The following is a 19,925-nucleotide window of genomic DNA, read 5'->3' as shown; positions in this document are numbered from 1 at the left end:
GGGGGGGGGGGGTGGGTTCAACTAGCACTTTGAGGTAAGTAATTTCTACACAACATGAGTTAAATACATAGATTATGGGTAGATTGATATATAAAAAATTTGGTAAAATCAAGGGTTTAGATGAAAACCTAGGTTTTTGGATAAAAATGGGATTTGATCACGAAATTGGTTATGGAATGTAGTAAAAATCATATATTTGAGTTCGTGAGGTTATTATCACGACCCAAATTCTGGTTTAGGCCGTGATGGCACCCAACACCGTTGCTAGGCAAGCCGACTGTGAAAAATCTAGTGATTTCCATTTTTTTTAATAAGATTTTCAAACAGCTAATTTTCCTTAAAGTTAAAGAATTTAACAAATAACGAAATTTAAAATGAGCAAGTGAAATCATAACGAAAACAGCTAAATGAAATCATAACCGTAGGAATACAATCCTAAAATCATAAGTCTACTAGTGTGTGCCAAGACCCGGTGTCACAAGTATATGGGCTACTAGTATAATATACAAAAGAACTCTAATCTACTGTCTAAAATGGGATAGACAGAACAAATAAACAAAAAAAAATCTCTGGCTGCTGCAGAACGGCTCGGAAGGGCAGCTCACTGTGTAGTCCTGTAGCAGGATCAAATATGCGCACCAGACTGATAACTAGATGTAACTGCCTCAGATCCTTCACAATCAAGTGTAGAAGTGTAGCGTGAGTATATAAACAACATGTACCGAGTAAGTATCCAGTCTAACCTCGAAGAAGTAGTGACGAGGGGTCGACTTTGACACCTACTATGGGCCAACAATGATTTATCAAATATATACTAAGCATGGATTTCATGAACAATACTGAAAGCTCAATATCAGGAAATAGTAAATTCTTCTTTCGCAAGTATTAAGTCCCAAGCTTAGTTTCATTACTTAACAGCTTATAATTCAAGGCATTTAAAGCAATGTAAATCATGAATAGTTCCAAAGATTTTCATGCCCATATTATGCCGAGGTCGTACGGCCCGATCCAATATAATATTTAAACTGTGCACTGCTGAGGGTCGAACGACACGAACCATAGATCCATCTATCTGCTACCGAGGCATACGGCCCGCTCCACAAATAGAAAACATTTCAAGTAACACATAAATTCTCATTTACAGTCAAGTGTTCTATTCGCAACTTTAAATAAGTAACTTTAACCCTTTTCAATTCTTTTATCAACTTTCAATATGCCTTAAGCAATTAAATCAACAAATGGGAATGCAAACATTTCAAGTATAGCATGGTATAGGTCCTAGACTACCCGGACAAAAGCATAATTAGTAACTACGTACGAACTCTCATCACGTCGTACGTACGTAACCCCCACACGTAGGAGCACATATTAGTTATAATTTACCTTATGGGATTAATTCCCTATTACAAGGTTAGAAAAGAGACTTACCTCGTCTCAAAGCCCACTTCCCAATTCAAGAATGCGCTCAAACCTCCAAATTTGATGCCAAACGACTCAAAACTAGTCAAATATTACATAAATCAATCAATCTATGCTCAAAAGTTCATATCTCCACTATTAGAGTGATTACCCAACCCAAATTGCAAGATTCCTAAAATTCACACTCGGGCCCACATACCCGGATTCCAAAAAAGTTTGAAGAAAGTTGTTACCCATAACCTTAGGAACATAATTATATGGTTTTCACTAAGTTTCATAATCATTTACGTGGTAAAATATCATTTTTTTTAAACCTTAGGTTTTTCATCTAACCCCATGATTTCTATCAATTTTTATGTTGAAATCTATCCATAATCTATGTATTAAACTCACATTAAGGTAGAAATTACTTACCCTCAATAACTAGGTTGAAGTCCCCCTTTTTGAAGCTCTAAAATTGCCCAAATGTGTGAAGAATGGGAGAAAAATGCCTAAGTCCCTTATTAAATGAAGTTCACTGCCTCCAGTGATTTCCGCACCTGCGGTCGTAAGGCCGCACCTGCGCCCTCACTTCTGCGGACAAAAATCCGCATCTGCGGAACTCCCCAAGGCCGGCTGGCGTCGCTTCTGCGGACGGGTTTCCGCTTCTACGGTCCCGCTTCTGCGGAGGATGGGCCGTACTTGCAGAATCAGGGTTGCCTTTCCCTGGCCGCTTCTGTGATGCTTGGCTCGCACCTGCGGCTGGCCAAGCGCAGGTGTGATTATGACACACCTGATGCTTCATCTGTTGCTCCAAATTCTCATATCGGTCTGAGCCTCGTCCGATTGACACTCGGGGCCCCCGGGGCCCTGCCCGAACGTACCAACAAGTTTGGAATCATAAAACGGACTCGCTCGAACTCTCGGAACGCCCGTAACAATATTAAAACTAAGAATCACATCCCAAAACCAATTGAATCGAACTTAAGAACTTCAAGTTCTTCAATTTACTTCCAATGCGCCGAAGCGTACTTAAACTACTCGGAATGATACCAAATTTTGCGTGCAAGTCTTCAATGATATTACAGAACTATTCTCGGTCTCGGAATTCTGTTAGGACCTTGATAACACCAAAACCCACTCCAAACCAAATTTAAAGAACTTCTAAATCCTTCAAAGAACCAACTTTCACTATTAGGCGCCAAAATGCTCCGGGTCATCCAAAACCCAATTCGAACATACGCCCAAGTCTGAAATCATCATATGAACCTATTAGAACTGTCAAATCCTGATTCCGATGTCGTTTACTACAAATGTTGATCGAAGTCAAACTTGGCCCTTTTAGCCAAACTTAAGGAACCAAGTGTTCCGATTTCAACCCAAAACCCTTTACCTTTTCCAAGGCATCTTTCACCAAATCAGTCCCACATAACCTAGCCTCACCGGGCTTAAACCACCCAACGGGAGAATGACATTGCCGACCATATAAAGCCTTGAATGGAGCCATCTCGATGCTGGACTGATAGCTGTTATTGTAAGCAAACTCGGCCAAAGGCAAGAACTGTCCCACTATCCCCCAAAGTCAATCACACATGCTCTGAGCATATCCTCCAAGATCTGAACTGTCCGCTCTGACTGCCCGTCGGTCTGTGGATAAAACGCAGTGCTGAGCTCTACACGGGTCCCTAACGCACACCGTGCAACCGAACTATCTCCCGAATATAAAACTGGGCCAACCTTTCTAAAGTATAAGTAGTCATCACAAGAATAAAGTGTGCCGACTTGGTCAATCTGTCTACAATGACCCAAACTGCATCAAACCACCGCAAAGTCCGCGGCAACCCAACCACGAAGTCCATAGTGATGCACTCCCACTTCCACTCGGGTATAGTCATCTGCTGGAGTAGGACTCCTGGCCTCTGGTGCTCATACTTAACATGTTGGCAATTTAAGCATCTAGCTACGTACTCAACTATGTCTTTCTTCATCCGCCGCCACTAAAAATGCTGCTTCAGGTCGCGATACATCTTTGTAGCACCTGGGTGAATGGAATATCGAGAACTGTGCGCCTCCTCTAGAATCCTCTCCCTCACGTCATCGACTTTAGGAACACATAGACGACCTTGGAGTCGCAGAACACCATCCTCGCCAATAGAAACCTCCTTGGCACCACCCTGTAGTACCGTCACTCTGAGAACTGCCAAGTGCGGATCATCAAACTGTCGAGCCTTAATCTGCTCAAATAGTGAAGACTGGGCAACGACGCATGCAAGAACTCGGCTGGGCTCCTAAATATCCAACCTCACGAGTCTGTTAGCCAAGGACTGAATGTCCAAGGCTAGTGGTCTCTCCTCTACTGAAATGAATGCCAAACTACCCATACTCTCTGCCTTTCTGCTCAAGGCATCCACAACCACATTCGTCTTGCCCGGATGATAAAGAATAGTGATGTTATAATCCTTCAGTAACTCAAGCCATCTGCGCTGCCTCAAATTAAGATCCCTTTGCTTGAACAAATGTTACAACCTGCGATGATCAGTATAAACCTCATAGGACACCCCATAAAGGTAATGTCTCCAAGTCTTAAGAGCATGAACAATCACGGATAACTCTAGGTTGTGCACAGGGTAATTCCTCTCATGAATCTTCAGCTGACGCGAAGCATATGCAATAACTCGCCTCTCCTGTATCAGTACACAACCCAAACCAACGCGTGAGGCGTCGCAATAAACTGTATACATCCCCGAACCAGAAGGCAACACTAGAACCAGTGTTGTAGTCAAAGTTGTCTTGAGCTTCTGAAAGCTCGCCTCACAATCCTCGGACCAACAGAACGGAGCACCCTTCTGGGTCAATCTAGTCAAAGGTGCTGCAATAGATGAAAAGCCCTCCACAAACCGGTGATAATAACCTGCTAATCCCAAGAAACTCCTTATCTCAGTCGCCGAAGTGGGACGATGCCAACTCTGAACTGCCTTAATCTTCTTGGGATCCACCACCCTCGCCTGATACCACATGCCCCAAGAATGCCACAGAATCTAACCAAAACTCACACTTGGTGAACTTAGTATATAGCTTCTGTTCCTGCAAGATCTGAAGCACTACACTCAAATGCTGCTCATGCTCCTCCATGCTACGTGAGTAAATCAAGATGTCATCAATGAAGACAATAACAAAGGAATCGATATAAGGCCTGAACACCATGTTCATCAAATCCATAAACGCCGCTGGGGCATTGGTCAAGCCGAAGGACATCACTAGAAACTCATAATGGCCATATCTAGTATGGAAGGCAGTCTTCGAAACATCCGAATCCCGAATCTTCAACTGATGGTACCCCGATCTCACGTCAATCTTAGAAAATACCCTAGCACCCTGCAATTTGTCAAACAAATCATCAATACGCGGTAATAGGGACTTGTTCTTAATGGTGACTTTGTTCAACTGGCGGTAATCAATGCACATCCGCATGGTCCCATCTTTCTTCTTCACAAATAATACTGGTGCATCCAAGGTGATACACTCGGCCTGGCGAACCCCTTTGCTAACAACTCCTCAAGTTGTTCCTTCAACTCTTTCAATTCTTTCGGAGCCATACGGTACGATGGGATAGATATAGGCTGAGTGCTTGGAGCCAAGTCAATACAGAAATCAATATCATGATCTGGTTGCATGCATGGAAGGTCCGAAGAAAACACATCGGCAAACTCCCGAACTACTGGCACTGAATCAATCGTCGGAGACTCAGCGGGAGTATCCCGAACATAGGCTAGATAAGCCAAGCAACCCTTCTTGACCATGTGTCGAGCCTTCATAAAAGATATAACTCGACTAGATGTACTGACAGATGAACCCTTCCACTCCAATCTCGGCAATTCTGACATCACTAAAGTATCAGTCTTGGTATGGCAATCAAGGATGGCATAATATGGGGATAGCCAGTCCATGCCTAGGATGACCTCAAAATTTGTCATAACAAGCAACAGAAGATCCGCCCTAGTCTCATATCCATAAAATGTAACTATACAAGATCGATATATCCGATCCATAACAACAGAATCACCCACATGAGTGGACACATAAATAGGAGTACCCAAGGACTCACGTATAATATCTAGAAAATGAGAAAATAGGGATGACACATACGAATGGGTAGATCCTGGATCAAATAATACTGAAGCATCCCTACCGCAGACAAAGATAATACATGTGATCATGGCATCTGAGGCTACTACATCTGGTCTGGCATAAAATCTGGCTAGAGCGCCCCCCGGCTGGCCTCTGCCTGCCTGACCTCCACCTCTGGGATGGCCTCTACCCACCCGCCCTCCGCCTTTGGGCGGCCTGACGACTGGTGCGGCCCTGTTGCAGTGCCTTGCCCCGAAGCCTGGGCAAAATCTCCGCATATGACTAAGATCCCCGCACTCAAAACAACCTTTCGGCGCGGTGATTTGCTGCCCTGAAGTTTGACCCTGATGGCCTGAATACCCACCGGAAGAACCCTGAATAGCTGGTGGGCGATATGAACTCTCTGGAATGGCACTGAAGTAAGCACTAGAAGAACCCTGATGACCGGAGTACCCACTGGAAGGACCCTGAACAGCTGGAAGTCGGTAAGAACTCTTCGGCATAGCGCTGAAATAGGGTCGCGCTGGAGCAACTTGTAAAGGCGGCGGTGCTGGATATAGTGGCCTACTGGGCTGACCCCTCCTAAACTGACCTCTGCCCCCAATTGAGGCACCTATGAACTCTCCGGAGTAACGGAACCTCTTGTCCTGCTGCATCCGCTCCCTACCCCTCAGGCGATAGCCCTCGATCCTCCGAGAAATTTCCACTACTAGCTGGTAGGAAGTCTCTATCTCTACCTCTCGGGCCATACTAGCCTGAATACCTGAGTGCAACCCCGCAACAAACCTCCGCACCCGCCCCGCCTCAGTAGGGAGTATCATGAGCGCATGGCGAGATAGCTTATAGAACCTCACCTCATAATCAGTCACAGACAGCTGACCCTGCTGGAGCTGCTCAAACTGAAACCGCAACTCTTCCCTTTGAGAGGTGGAATATCCTGTCCGAGAATAGGCATGTAAACTGGTCCCAAGTCCTAGGAGGAGAACCTGCTGGTCTACCAAGAAGATAAGACTGCCACCACCTACGGGCTCTGCCCTCCAAGTAAAGGGTAGTGAAATCCACCCCGTGAGACTCAAATATCCTCATGTTGTGCAATCTGTCCCTGCACCTATCAATAAAGTCCTGAGGATCCTTATGTCGCTCACCCCCAAAGACCGGAGGGTGAAGCCTAGTCCATCTATCTAAAAGCTTCTGCGGCTCACCGGTCGCAGCTAGTCTAGGCTCAGGTACAACTGCTGCGACTGGCTGGGCTCCGCCCATGGGGAGAGTGCCCGAGGTATGATATACAACGGTTGCATGCCCAAGAGCCTGATCGGTAGGGGTCTGTGCTCCCCCTCCCGCCTGAGAGGTGGCGGGGTCCACTGGAAATAAACCAGCCTGAGTCATAGTGTCCATGAACCGCAACATACGACCCATGACCTCCTGAAAGCCCGATGCTGACATGAAATCTACCAGGGCTGGCTCTGCTACGGGCACCTCGCCCTGCTCCTCAATTATGGGATCCTCTACTGGATCTGCTGGTGGTGCAACTGGGGAAGCTCTGGGACGTCCTCGTCCCCTACCTCGGGCTGGTACCCTCCCCCGGCCTCTGCCTCTGCCTCTAGCAATGGGGGGGCAGTTCTTCCCGGGTCTGGAATGTCCGACGTAAGCGTTCTCACCATCTGTGAGAGAATGAGAGAAATGAACTTAGTATACCATCAACTGCACGATAGGAGATAAATAAAGAGTAGCTTCCTAACACCCTATAGCCTCTCGAAAGATAAGCATGAACGTCTCTGCACCGATCCGCAAGATTCTATTAGGTCTGCCCATAACTTGTGAGACCTACGTGAACCTAGTCGCTCTGATACCATGTTGTCATGACCCAATTCTGGTTTAGGCCATGATGGCGCCCAACACCATTTCTAGGCAAGCCAACTGTGAACGGAATTTAAAAATTGTAACAAATAACGGAATTTAAAATGAGCAAGTGAAATCATAACAAAAACAGCTAAATGGCATCATAACCATAGGAATACAATCCCAAAATCATAAGTCTACTAGTGTGTGCAAAGACCCGATGTCACAAGTATATGGGCTACTAGTAGAATATACAAAAGAATTCTAATCTACTATCTGAAATGGGATAGACAGAACAAATAAACAAGAAAAAGACTCCAGCTGCTGCAGAACGACTCGGAAGGGCAGCTCACCGTGTAGTCATGTAGCGGGATCAAATATGCGCACTGGACTGGTAACCAGATGTAACTGCCTTAAATCCTGCATAATCAAGTGCAGAAGTGTTGCGTGAGTACATAAATAATATGTACCGAGTAAGTAGTGACGAGGGGTCGACTTTGACACCTACTATGGGCCAACAATGATTTATCAAATATATACTAAGCATGGATTTCATGAACAATACCGAAAGCTCAATATCAGGAAATAGTAAATTCTTTGTTTGCAAGTATTAAGTCCCAAACTTAGTTTCAATATTTAACAACTTATAATTCAAGGCATTTTAAGCAATGTAAATCATGAATAGTTCCAAAGATTTTCATGCGCATATTATGCCGAGGTCGTACGGCCCGATCCAATATAATATTTAAACTGTGCACTACCGAGGGTCGAACGGCACGAACCATAGATCCATCTATCTGCTATCGAGGCGTTCGACCCGCTCCACAAATAGAAAACATTTCAAATAACACACAAATTCTTATTTATAGTCAAGTGTTCCATTTACAACTTTAAGTAAGTAACTTTAACCTTTTTCAGTTCTTTTATAAACTTCCAATATGCCTTAAGCAATTAAATCAACAAATGGGAGTGCAAACATTTCAAGTATAGCATTGTATATGTCCTAGACTACCCGGACAATAGCATAATTAGTATCTGCGTACGGACTCTCGTCACCTCGTACGTACGTAGCTCCCACACGTAGGAGCACATAATAGTTATAATTTACCTTATGGGGTTAATTCCCTCTTACAAGGTTAGAAAAGAGACTTACCTTGTCTCAAAGCCCACTTCCCAATTCAAGAATACGCTCAAACCTCCAAATTTGATGCCAAACGACTCGAAACTAGTCAAACATTACATAAATCAATCAATCTATGCTCAAAAGTTCATATCTCCACTATTAGAGTGATTACCCAACCCAAATTGCAAGATTCCTAAAATTCACACCCGGGCCCATATATCCGGATTCTGGAAATGTTTGAAGAAAGTTGTTACCCATAAACTTAGGAACATATTTATATGGTTTTCACTAAGTTTCATAATCATTTTCGTGGTAAAATCTCATTTTTATTAAACCCTAGGTTTTTCATCTAAACCCATAATTTCTACCAATTTTCATGTTGAAATTTACCCATAATCTATGTATTAAACTCACATTAAGGTAGAAATTACTTACCCTCAATAGCTAGGTTGAAGTCCCCCTTTTTGAAGCTCTAAAATCACCTAAATATGTGAAGAATGGGAGAAAAATGCCTAAGTTCCGTATTAAATGAAGTTCACTGCCTCCAGTGATTTCCGCACTTGCGGTCATAGGCCCGCACCTGCGCCCTCGCTTCTGCGGACAAAGTTCTGCGCATGCGGAACTCCCCTGAGCCGGCTGGCGTCGCTTCTGCGGACGGGTTTTCACTTCTGCGGAGGATGGGCCGCACCTGCGGAATCAGGGTTGCCCTTCCCTGGCCGCTTCTACGAGGCTTGGCTCGCACCTGCGGCTGGCAAGCGCATGTGTGATTATGACAGACCCGATACTTCATATGTTGCTCCAAATTTTTATCTTGGTTCGAGCCTCATTCGATTGACACTCGGGGCCCCGGGGCCCCCGCCCGATCGTACCAACAAGTTTGGAATCATAAAACGGACTTGCTCGAACACTCGGAACGCCCGTAACAATATTAAAACTAAGAATCACACCCCAAAACCAATTGAATCGAACTTAAGAACTTCAAGTTCTTCAATTTACTTCCAATGCGCCGAAACGTACTTAAACTACTCGAAATTACACCAAATTTTGCGTGCAAGTCTTAAATGACATTAAGGAACTATTCACGATCTCGAAATTCTGTTAGGACCTCGATAACACCAAAACCTGCTCCAAACCAAATTTAAAGAACTTCTAAAGCCTTCAAAGAACCAACTTTCACTATTAGGCCCAAAACGTTCTTGGGTCATCCAAAACCCGATCCGAACATACGCCCAAGTCTGAAATCATCATACAAACCTATTCAAACTGTCAAATCCCGATTCCAAGGTCGTTTACACCAAATGTTGACCGAAGTAAAACTTGACCTTTTTAGCCAACCTTAAGGAACCAAGTGTTCCGATTTCAACCCGAACCCTTACAAATCCCGAACCAACCATTCCCTCAAGTCATAAATTAATAAAAGCACATGCAGGAAGTTTTATTTAGGGGAACGGGGTTCTAGAAAGTAAAATAACTGATAGGGTAGTTACAGTTATGGGTAACAACTTTCTTCAAAAAAATTCGAAATTCGGGCACGTGGGCCCGGGGTGAATTTTAGGAATCTTACATTTAGGGTTGGGTAATCACTTTAATAGTTGGAATATAAACTTTTGAACATGTATTGATTAGTTTATATACTATTTGATTAGTTTTAGATTGTTCGGCACCAAATTGGGGGTTTGAGCATAATCTTGGACCGGAAAATAGGCTTTGAGGCGAGGTAAGTCTCTTTTCTAACCTTGTAAGAGGGAATTAACCTCATAGGTGAATTGAATTAAAATGTGCTTCTATTTGTGGGGGCTACGTATGCACGAGCTGACGAGAGTCCGTACGTAGCTACTAATTATGCTATTGTCTAGGTAGTCTAGGACTCATATCATACTATACTTATAATTTTTGTACCCTACTTGTTAACTTAATTGCTTAAATCTTTTGAAACCTGATAAAAGAAATAAATTTAACTTACTTGAAGTTGTGAATGAAACACTTGACTGTTATTGAGAATTTGTGTTTTCCTTAAAGTATTTTCTATTTGTGGAGCAGGCCGAACGCCTCGGTAGCAGATAGATACATCTACGATTCGTGACGTTCGACCCTCGGCAGTGCACAATTTAAATATTATGTTGGATCGGGTCGTACGACCTCGACATAATTTGCGCATGATAAATCTTTAGAACCAATTATAATTGATATTGCTTCTTTGGCTTGAGATATAAATTATTAAATGATGAGAATAAATTTGGAAAAATTTCCTATTAATAAAAGAATTGTCCACTCACTTCTTGTTATTGAGTTTACTGTTGTTTCATACAATCCATGCTTAAGTATAATATCGGTATTTATTGTTAGCCCATAGTTAGTGTCGGAGTCGACCCCTCGTCATTACTTTTTTGAGGTTAGACTAGATACTTATTGGGTACGCGTTGATTTACGTATTCATACTACACTTGCTGCACATTTTTGTGCAGGTGCATATATGTCTAGCAGACTTGTGAAAGCAGAGGCGCGTCTATTTCGGGGAATTAGGTGAGCTACATCTCATGTTGCGAATTTGCAACACACAGAGTCTCCATCAGAGTTATCTACCCTCTTCTGTCTAATTGTACTTTCAGACAGATGTTGTATTTCTAATATATTTCTTAGTCGATGCTCATGTACTTGTGACACCGGGTTTTGGGAGTGATTATGGGTTGTTCAGTATTGTAGTTGTGAAAATACTATCATTTACTTTGTAAAGTCTATCCCTTACTATTTAATTGAAGAAAATTATGAATTCAAAAATACTGAAATGAGTAATTAAATTAATCAATTATTGTTGGCTGGCCTGACAGCGGTGTTAGGCGCCATCACGACCTCTAATAGAATTTGGGTCATGACAACTTGTTATCAAATCCAGGTTCACTTAGGTCTCACGAGTTATGAGCGAGTCTAGTAGAGTTTTGTGTATCGGTACGAAGACGTCTGTACTTATCTTCGAGAGGTTACAGGGTTGATAGGAGCACTTCCCTTCTTGATTCCTCATCGTACGATTTGATTCCTTTGAGACTTGTGCCTTTATTTCTTTCCTACTCAATCTTATGCGACGTGAAGCGCTTGTTATCAATTGGGAATCGAGGAATTTTAATGGTACTACAAATGTGGTGCATGATGTTTCTCCCTGCATAATTGTTTGGGCTATGGTCATCGCCTTGCAGAAGGCTATCCTATCATTTCAGCTCAGTATCAGTAATTCCTATGGTTTTGAAGTTGGGCACTGGTTGTTATGATGATTCATGAGTTGTCATCGCATAGTATTGATGTAATGGTAAAATGCGTGTCAATGTGTCGGGGTAGTGAATGACTTGAAAGGAGGTTTTTATTAGTGCATGATTCAGAGGTTAAGCATTTTATTTCCAGCGTAGGAAAGACAATTGGAATATGAATGTTCAGGGTTGGGTTAATAGAGTAACGAGACTTAGGTATTTTCGAGCATGGCAAAATTTTCATCTGTGATGTGGCGTTATTTTCCTTGTTGAATGTGCTAAGTTCGCCGGTGTTATGGTTTTCTTAAATTCGCCTTCGGGGCAGGGTATGGTGGAATGGTGCCGGGGAAACGGCTGTCAGAGATCGCGATGTGCAGTGGTTCAGAATCGAATCGGCGTTCCTAGTGTTGATGGCTCGAGAAAAGTGATCTACATGGAGGTTTAAAGTTGGTAGCGATCTATTAATCCAAGTGCTACAGAGATGGATTTTGATTTAAGGCAACAGTTGGGCAGCGAAGGATGAGGAAGGACGTGTGGGAGGTGTCTTGCGGTGGTTAAACTTCTAGAAGGCCAAGTGTAAGAAAACAGAAGTCGAGTAGTTTCTTAAAGGGGTCTGACCAAAGTGGGAGAGTGGCCGGGTAGAATATGGGTTCTGTGGTAGGATAGCTACACGCGTTGAGGAAAGTTTAGAGTGATTTGGAACTCATGGTGGACAGTGACTAAGTCTACGAACTTAATCTGGAATATTGGCTGCTAAACGGAGAAAGGTTAGATACGACGGAAAGGAGTTGCTTGATATGAAGAAGGATACAACATGACTTTGGACTGAAATGTATTGTCGCACCTTTAGTTGATGTCCATGAGGAGTGAATGTACTTGTACAGCTGGTGAATGAGCACGGGTTTATTGGTCTCGTGGTAATTGTACTCGGTGCAGCGTTGTTGGAAGATGTCGACATGGAATTTCCACAAGTGGGTTATTTCCGGTGAGCAGGCTAACGATTGCGTGGTGTTGACGAAGCTTCTGTGAATAATTCTATTGGCTACCCGGTAAGAGGTCGAACATGTGAATGTGGCTAGGGATTCAGAGCATTCATGAAATGGTTAACAGGAAGATTTCGAGGAATTTTGCGGGTCGATTGTGCGAGGTCATGTCAGTGACGAAGAAGGAATCTTGGTAGGTTCCAGGGTTATGTAATGGTAGCTTCAAGCTAAGTGGGAGAGCCCTACCGCCTATGATTGGATTGCATGGTTGTCTACTTGTGAGGTTTCTGGTCATCGGCATATTGGTGGGTTATTACGACTAAGGAAAGAGAACGCCAGTGGTGATTTGAGCAAAGGATTTGAGGAATGTATGCTATAATTGGCCTTATTGATTCATGTCCACGCTTTGGGAAGACTCAGGATTTATGTTTCGTGTAGATATGATGTACAAGAAAGGTGATTCAGCCGGGTGCTTCTTTGAGAGGGCGTTCATGTGCTAACAGAGCCTTGGAGTTTGATCATATTTGGGAACAAGTCAGAGTGGGTGAATCTCAACAACGGACGGTGCCTAAGGATTTCGAGTCTGTGGTATGGTTAAGTATCGAGCTTTTGTAGTGGATTATGAAAGGGGCTTGGAGTGTTCTATGTTATTATTGGTCTGAGGTGCAACATTGGGAGGAATAGGAGGAAATAACTTTAGATTCATAGAGAAATTATCAGAATGGGTATACCAGTTGAAGATGTGAATATGCGCACAAGGAGTGTAAGAGATGGTTCGTGGGTTTTGAGACAACGTGGTCTCGAGAAATGAGGTCACTCGGGATGAGTCCGGATTTGGGTTGGTTATGTTTGAAATGGAGCTACTATTATTCCTAAGGCAAGTCCAAAATAAATTAGGAGAAGTCGGATCGGTTAGCAATGGTTGAATTGGCATGGTGGTGGCAACGATCAGTTCCTTCAGCTTGTTAAGTTATGCACGTGATTTATGGCGGTACGTGCGAGGCTTGACGGCCGCCGTAATTGATTTTATTTAGAGGCATTTGAGTATTATGGCATGTTATGTGTATACGGATCCCGGAAGAGTTATGGCGGTTTAGACCACTACTAGAGGATTGTAATTTTTGCAGTTATGTGAATTCGGTCGCGTGTTGCTATGGTTCTCCTGAAATGAGTTAAGTGAAATGTTCTTATATGATGAAGTGTGTATCCTACTAGTGGTTCAGGAGTTATGCTGAAATTCTTATACTCTCACGTATTGGCATGTTAGGTGCAGTGAACGACTTGGGAATTTGAAGTTAAGGATCAAGGTTGCAGTTTGGTGTCGACAAGAATGTCACGAGCTCGGACGAGCAGGAAAGAATTTAGATGGTTAGAATCAGCTGGTATTATCTTTAGCGTCACCTGAGATCGGTGTCCTATGTAAGAGGCTCTGTGTACTGATTTGTGGATTCTTGATTTGCTTTATAGCATTAATGTGGCCGGCGGTATGGAGGTGCAGACTTGTTACCTAGTGCAAAAGGTCGTGGGAGCGTATCCCACGAGAAGATTGTATAAGTGTGACATGTAGTCACTTGATTGATTAAAGATTTAAATCGAGTATGGACATTTTTGTACTATCGCTAATGTGAGGGTTTAGGCCTGAAAAGGCGCTCTATTCAATTGGTTGTGAATTGTGGAAGTTTATTCCGAATTCGACGGTTGTTCTTGCGTGTCATGGGAAAAGGGTCATTGTGGATCCTTGAGAGATTATTTGCCCAAACATGGTATGATCAGAATCGGTTTGAGGTTCGTTGATGGGTCCAAATGTGGATGTGTACTCTACACAGCCTGGGTGTGTTCATTTCGCATAACATTCCTTATGGAAGAGTATTCGGGCATGGGATGTTAATTTCGTCGCCAGCTATTTCATGTAATACTCTATTGTGCCATGTGGGTTGTGAGACGGCTTGATTATTTGTATAATGTGTTGAGGTCCCGCGTAATGGTGGTGTTATGTGAGCAGGATGGCTCTCGAGATGTAGATCATATATTGCACCGTAGTTGTGCTTGAGTTTTATAGCGTATGACGCTACCCGTCTCCCCAGGAATTGTATTATGCACTTGGTGTGCTTATGGTTGATATTCGGGCATTTCGTGAGTATAAGCGTTACGGCTCGATATGTGTCTTCTTTAGATTATTATGTGTGGATCGGGTGGCACGCCACCATGGGTATGTTGTTTGGATCGGGTGGCACGCCGCCATGGGTATCATGGTTGGATCGGGTTACACGCCACAACGGTATCATGTGTGGGTCGAGTTGCACGACGCAACAGTGTGATGTTGAGTATAGTTTCCCATAGCTATTCATGTGTGTTTTGTGTCTCATTTCTGAGGATGATTCATAACATCTTTTCGGTTACTAAATTAGTTACGTGGGTTGAGTAATTCATTCCAGAGTTCGTTTTCCTTATGTATCACATTTGAGTTTGTAGCTTGTTAGCACAATGTGGCATCATATGAGGCTTTTGAAGTATCTGAGGTGGCTTATTGCCTGAGCAGCTTGTACTGGGTGAAACAAGATTATTGGACCTGGGATCAGTGCAATCAGATTTATATAAAGCATATTAAAGAGTAAATATTGTTATTCAGTCCAGAATGAGGTAATGGTTCTTGTCGGGAGGAGAGACTCCATAAATTGTGAATCGGCAGGTGGTTATAAGTTCTACACATCTTCTCTATCGTGGCTGTATTGCGAGAGTTAAAGCAAGGCTTAATTGGTCATGTGGTACATTACGGGTTTCGGGTTAGTGGAAATTTTAGTCGTTGTGCTTTGGAAAGATTTCCTTGGGCAAATGAGTTACGCGGTGCATGGTAAGAATTTAGTAAGGGTGTACAATCGTGTTTGGTGCAGTGTGTAGTGATTGATACGGTGTTCGTATGTTGGAAATAAGCCTGGTGGAGAATTTCGGATGTTGGAATTTGACTCTAAGGCTTACTTGACTAAATAAAGGGGAAGATCTTCAGATTGCCTTGAGCTAATGTGCTTAACTGAGTTGTGGTAGAACGAGTAGGTGCACGATGTGTTAAACGGTGATTTCAAACAACTCCAAAACAGTTCTTAGCACGTTCGAGGACGAACGTATATTTAAGTGGGAGAGAATGTAACAACCCGACCGGTCGTTTTGAGCTCTAGCGCGTCATTCGATAGTTTAGGGCCATGAATAGCATCACTTCAAGTATTATGACTTGTACGTGTGGTCGGAATTGAGTTTCAGGAAGTTTGGAGTCGATTTGGAAAGAAAATTCTAAATTCGGAAGCTTTAAGTTGGAGGAATTAACTAATGTTTGACTTTTGAGTAAACGACCTCGGAATCGGAATTTTAAGGTTTCAACAGGTTCGTGTGATGATTTTGGACTTGGGCGTATGTCCGGATCGGGTTTTGGATGACCCGAGAGCGTTTCGGCGCCTATTATGGAAAGTTGGCATTTTGGAGGAATTTCATAAATTTGGGTTGAAGTACATTTCAATGTTATTGATGTCCGTTGGGGATTTCGAGCCTAGGAATAGCTCTGTATGGTGATTCTGGACTAAGGGGCGCATCCGAAAGTGGATTTGGAGGTCTGTAGGTCGTTTCGGGGTCATTTGGCAAAAAATAAAAATTTGAGGTTTTTGAAAAGTTTGACCGAGGGTGGACTTTTTGATATCGGGTTCGGATTTCGGTTTCGGAAGTTAGAGTAGGTCTGTAATGTCATTTAAGACTTGCACGCAAAATTGGCATCATTCCGAGTTGATTTGATAGGAATCGCACACGCGGAAGTATTTTTAGAAGTTTTTGAGTTCATGAGTTAATCCATGCATTTTGGCGTCAGATTCGTGGTTTTGATGTTATTTCAGTATTTCGATCACTGGAGCGAGTTTGTATGATATTTTTAGACTTGTATGGGTATTTGGTGTGGAGCCCCGAGGGCTCGGGTGAGTTTCGGACGTTCGGGAGGATGAGAAAAACTTTAGTTTTTCTGGTGTTTCTTGGCAGCTGTTGCAGGTCTCGCAAATGAGAGAATTTGTTCTCATTTGCGAACCTTGCATTTGCGAGGAAGGCTTCGCAATTTCGAAGAAGCCTGAGCTGGGAAGTGTTCGCATTTGCGACCTTGGCAGTGGGAGCCCAGGTTCGCATTTGCGATGAGTTTGTCGCATTTGCGAACCAGGTGTCGCAAATGCGACATCTAAGACCTGTGCACAGCTCTATTACATGCGGGGCTTAGGCCATTTAGCTCATTTTCTTTCATCTCTTGGACGATTTTGGAGCTCTTGGAATGGGGGTTTTCACCTATCACTTTGAGGTAAATAATTTATACATGATATGAGTTAAATACATAGATTATGGGTAGATTGACATGTAAAAATTTGGTAAAATCAAGGGTTTAGATGAAAACATAGGTTTTTGGATAAAAATGGGATTTGACCACGAAATTGGTTATGGAATGTAATAAAAATCATATATTTGAGTTCGTGAGGTTATGGGTAATAACTTTCTTCAAAAATATCCGAAATCCGGGCACATGGGCCCGGGGTGAATTTTAGGAATCTTACATTTAGGGTTGGATAATCACTTTAATAGTTGGAATATGAACTTTTGAACATGTATTGATTAGTTTATATACTATTTGATTAGTTTTGGATTGTTCGGCACCAAATTAGAGGTTTGAGCATAATCTTGGACCGGAAAGTAGGCTTTGAGGCGAGGTAAGTCTCTCTTCTAACCTTGTAAGAGGAAATTAACCCCATAGGTAAATTGAATTAAAATGTGCTACTATTTGTAGGGGATACTTTCGCACGAGGTGACGAGAGTCCGTACGTAGCTATTAATTATACTATTGTTCGGGTAGTCTAGGACCCATATCATGCTATACTTACAATGTTTGTACCCTACTTGTTAACTTAATTACTTAAATCTTTTGAAACCTGATAAAAGAATTAAATTTAACTTACTTGAAGTTGTGAATGAAACACTTGACTGTTATTGAGAATTTGTGTTTTCCTTAAAGTATTTTTTATTTGTGGAGCGGGCCGAACACCTCGGTAGCAGATAGATGCATCTACGATTTGTGACGTTCGACCCTCGGTAGTGCACAATTTAAATATTATATTGGATCGGGCCGTACGACCTTGGCATAATTTGCGCATGATAAATCTTTGGAACCAATTATAATTGATATTGCTTCTTTGGCTTGAGATATAAATTGTTAAATGATGAGAATAAATTTGAAAAAATTTTCTATTAATAAAAAAATTGTCCACTCACTTCTTGTTATTGAGTTTATAGTTGTTTCATACAATTCATGCTTAAGTATAATATCGGTATTTATTGTTAGCCCATAGTAAGTGTCGGAGTCAACCCCTCGTCGCTACTTCTTCGAGGTTAGACTAGATACTTATTGAGTACGCGTTGATTTACGTATTCATACTACACTTGATGCACATTTTTTTGCAGGTGCATATATGTCTAGCAGATTTGTGGGCGCAGAGGCGCAGCTATTTCGGGGACTTAGGTGAGTTGCATCCCATGTTGCGAATTCGCAGCACACATAGTCTCCATCAGGGTTATCTACCCTCTCCTGTCTAATTGTACTTTCAGACAGATGTTGTATTTCTAATATATTTTCTAGTTGATGCTCATGTACTTGTGACACCGAATTTTGGGAGTGGTTATAGGTTGTCCAATATTGTAGTTGTGAAAATACTATCATTTAGTTTGTAAAGTCTATCACTTACTATTTAATTGAAGGAAATTATAATTTTAAAAATATTTAAATGAGTAATTAAGTTAATCAATTATTGTTGGCTGGCCTAACAGCGGTGTTAGGCGCCATCACGACCTCTAATAGAATTTGGGTTGTGACAAAAGGATACTCCGTATCAAAAAGAATAACGACATTACCATAAATTCATTCTTTTATAATAACTTTTCATATATTTTTAAATATTTTTAATAATGAGGTATAACTAATACTTTTTCATATAGTTTCCTAAGTTTTAAGCTGATGAGTTTTCCTAGATGATTCAACCATTGTAAATCGGACCCCATAATTCCTTTTTAAACGTTGGTACGTGATATAGATGTCTAATTAGAAGATTTTTAATCACTCATCATTTACACAAAATCAATGTATGTATAGTAGTATATATTTTTTCTCCACACCTGGGGGTTCGTTTAGTTAGTCAACATGTTATACATATAGATGTTTGATTCGTTTGACTAGAAATAAAATAGACTAATTATAATGTAAAATATGTATTTGACTTTACACTAGATAAAATTTTTATTTGTAACCTTATCTTTCTTAAAAGATACTGAGAGAAAATGTCACACTCACACCCCAACCTTGGGGTGTGGTCGGCACCCGGTGACCTAAGGCCCGAGCATACCAATCCTCATACGTGTAATATACTCAACCATTCGTGGGCCGACAAGACATCTGACGAGTGATTACCTGATCAAAAGCCATAACTACATGCACGCATAAAAGGCCCAACATACATATATATATATATATATATATATATATATATATATATATATATATATATATATATATATACACACACACACACACACACACACACACACATACACACACACACCACATGGCCGACAAGGCCAATATAAACACAATGGGTCCACTAAGAAAGCCGACAAAGCCACACAAGACTACTATATACAAGACGACTGTCTACAAGCCTCTATAGAGTACATCAATAACATCTGACCAGGACAGGACCCCGACATACCTAACTATGTATATACATACAACCACCATACCTATCAGCTCACTAAATAGCTGTGGAAGAAGGAAGCGTGACAATCTTCAGCTGAGTCGAGTCACATACTGTGAGGTATCGTCTGAATCTCTATCTGTACTTGCGGGCATGAAAAGCAGTGCTCCAGCATAGGGTCGTCAGTACGAAAGATATATTGAATATACAAGGCAGGTATACACATAAATAAAATATGAAATGTGAAGGAAGAGTATAGAAGTCAACCTGAAACTCATAACAAGCCTCTAAGGGCATACACTGTCACAATCATGGATACATATGCATATCTGTAAAAATCAAGCCACTCAATTGGGCCATAGAATATAGTATCAAGCCACTCTATAGGGCAAATCATGTCATAACATAATGTACCCAGCCTCGAAGAAGACTCGGTCGTACCCGGCCTTAATAGGGACTC

At 42.0% G+C, this 19,925-nt stretch overlaps 1 protein-coding gene across 1 annotated transcript in view; it reads right to left on the bottom strand.

The window, feature by feature from the left end:
* Window positions 1–3,395: 3,395 nt before the first annotated feature.
* LOC138906231 (uncharacterized) overlaps window positions 3,396–19,925 on the bottom strand; it is a 26,655-nt gene continuing 10,125 nt past the window's right edge. Inside the window, exons 2-5 of the mRNA XM_070194762.1 lie at window positions 6,513–7,187; window positions 5,002–6,463; window positions 4,411–4,531; window positions 3,396–3,572 (exon numbers count right to left, since the gene is read on the bottom strand). Of these exons, the coding sequence (XP_070050863.1) occupies window positions 3,396–3,572; window positions 4,411–4,531; window positions 5,002–6,463; window positions 6,513–7,187 (2,435 nt within the window). The remainder of the gene's footprint in view (window positions 3,573–4,410; window positions 4,532–5,001; window positions 6,464–6,512; window positions 7,188–19,925) is intronic.

Source organism: Nicotiana tomentosiformis, chromosome 2 (assembly GCF_000390325.3).
Source record: "Nicotiana tomentosiformis chromosome 2, ASM39032v3, whole genome shotgun sequence".
Classification (NCBI taxonomy): Eukaryota; Viridiplantae; Streptophyta; class Magnoliopsida; order Solanales; family Solanaceae; genus Nicotiana; species Nicotiana tomentosiformis.
The sequence above is the reverse complement of the archived record's forward strand: the minus strand, read 5'-3'. Positions and strand labels throughout refer to the sequence as shown.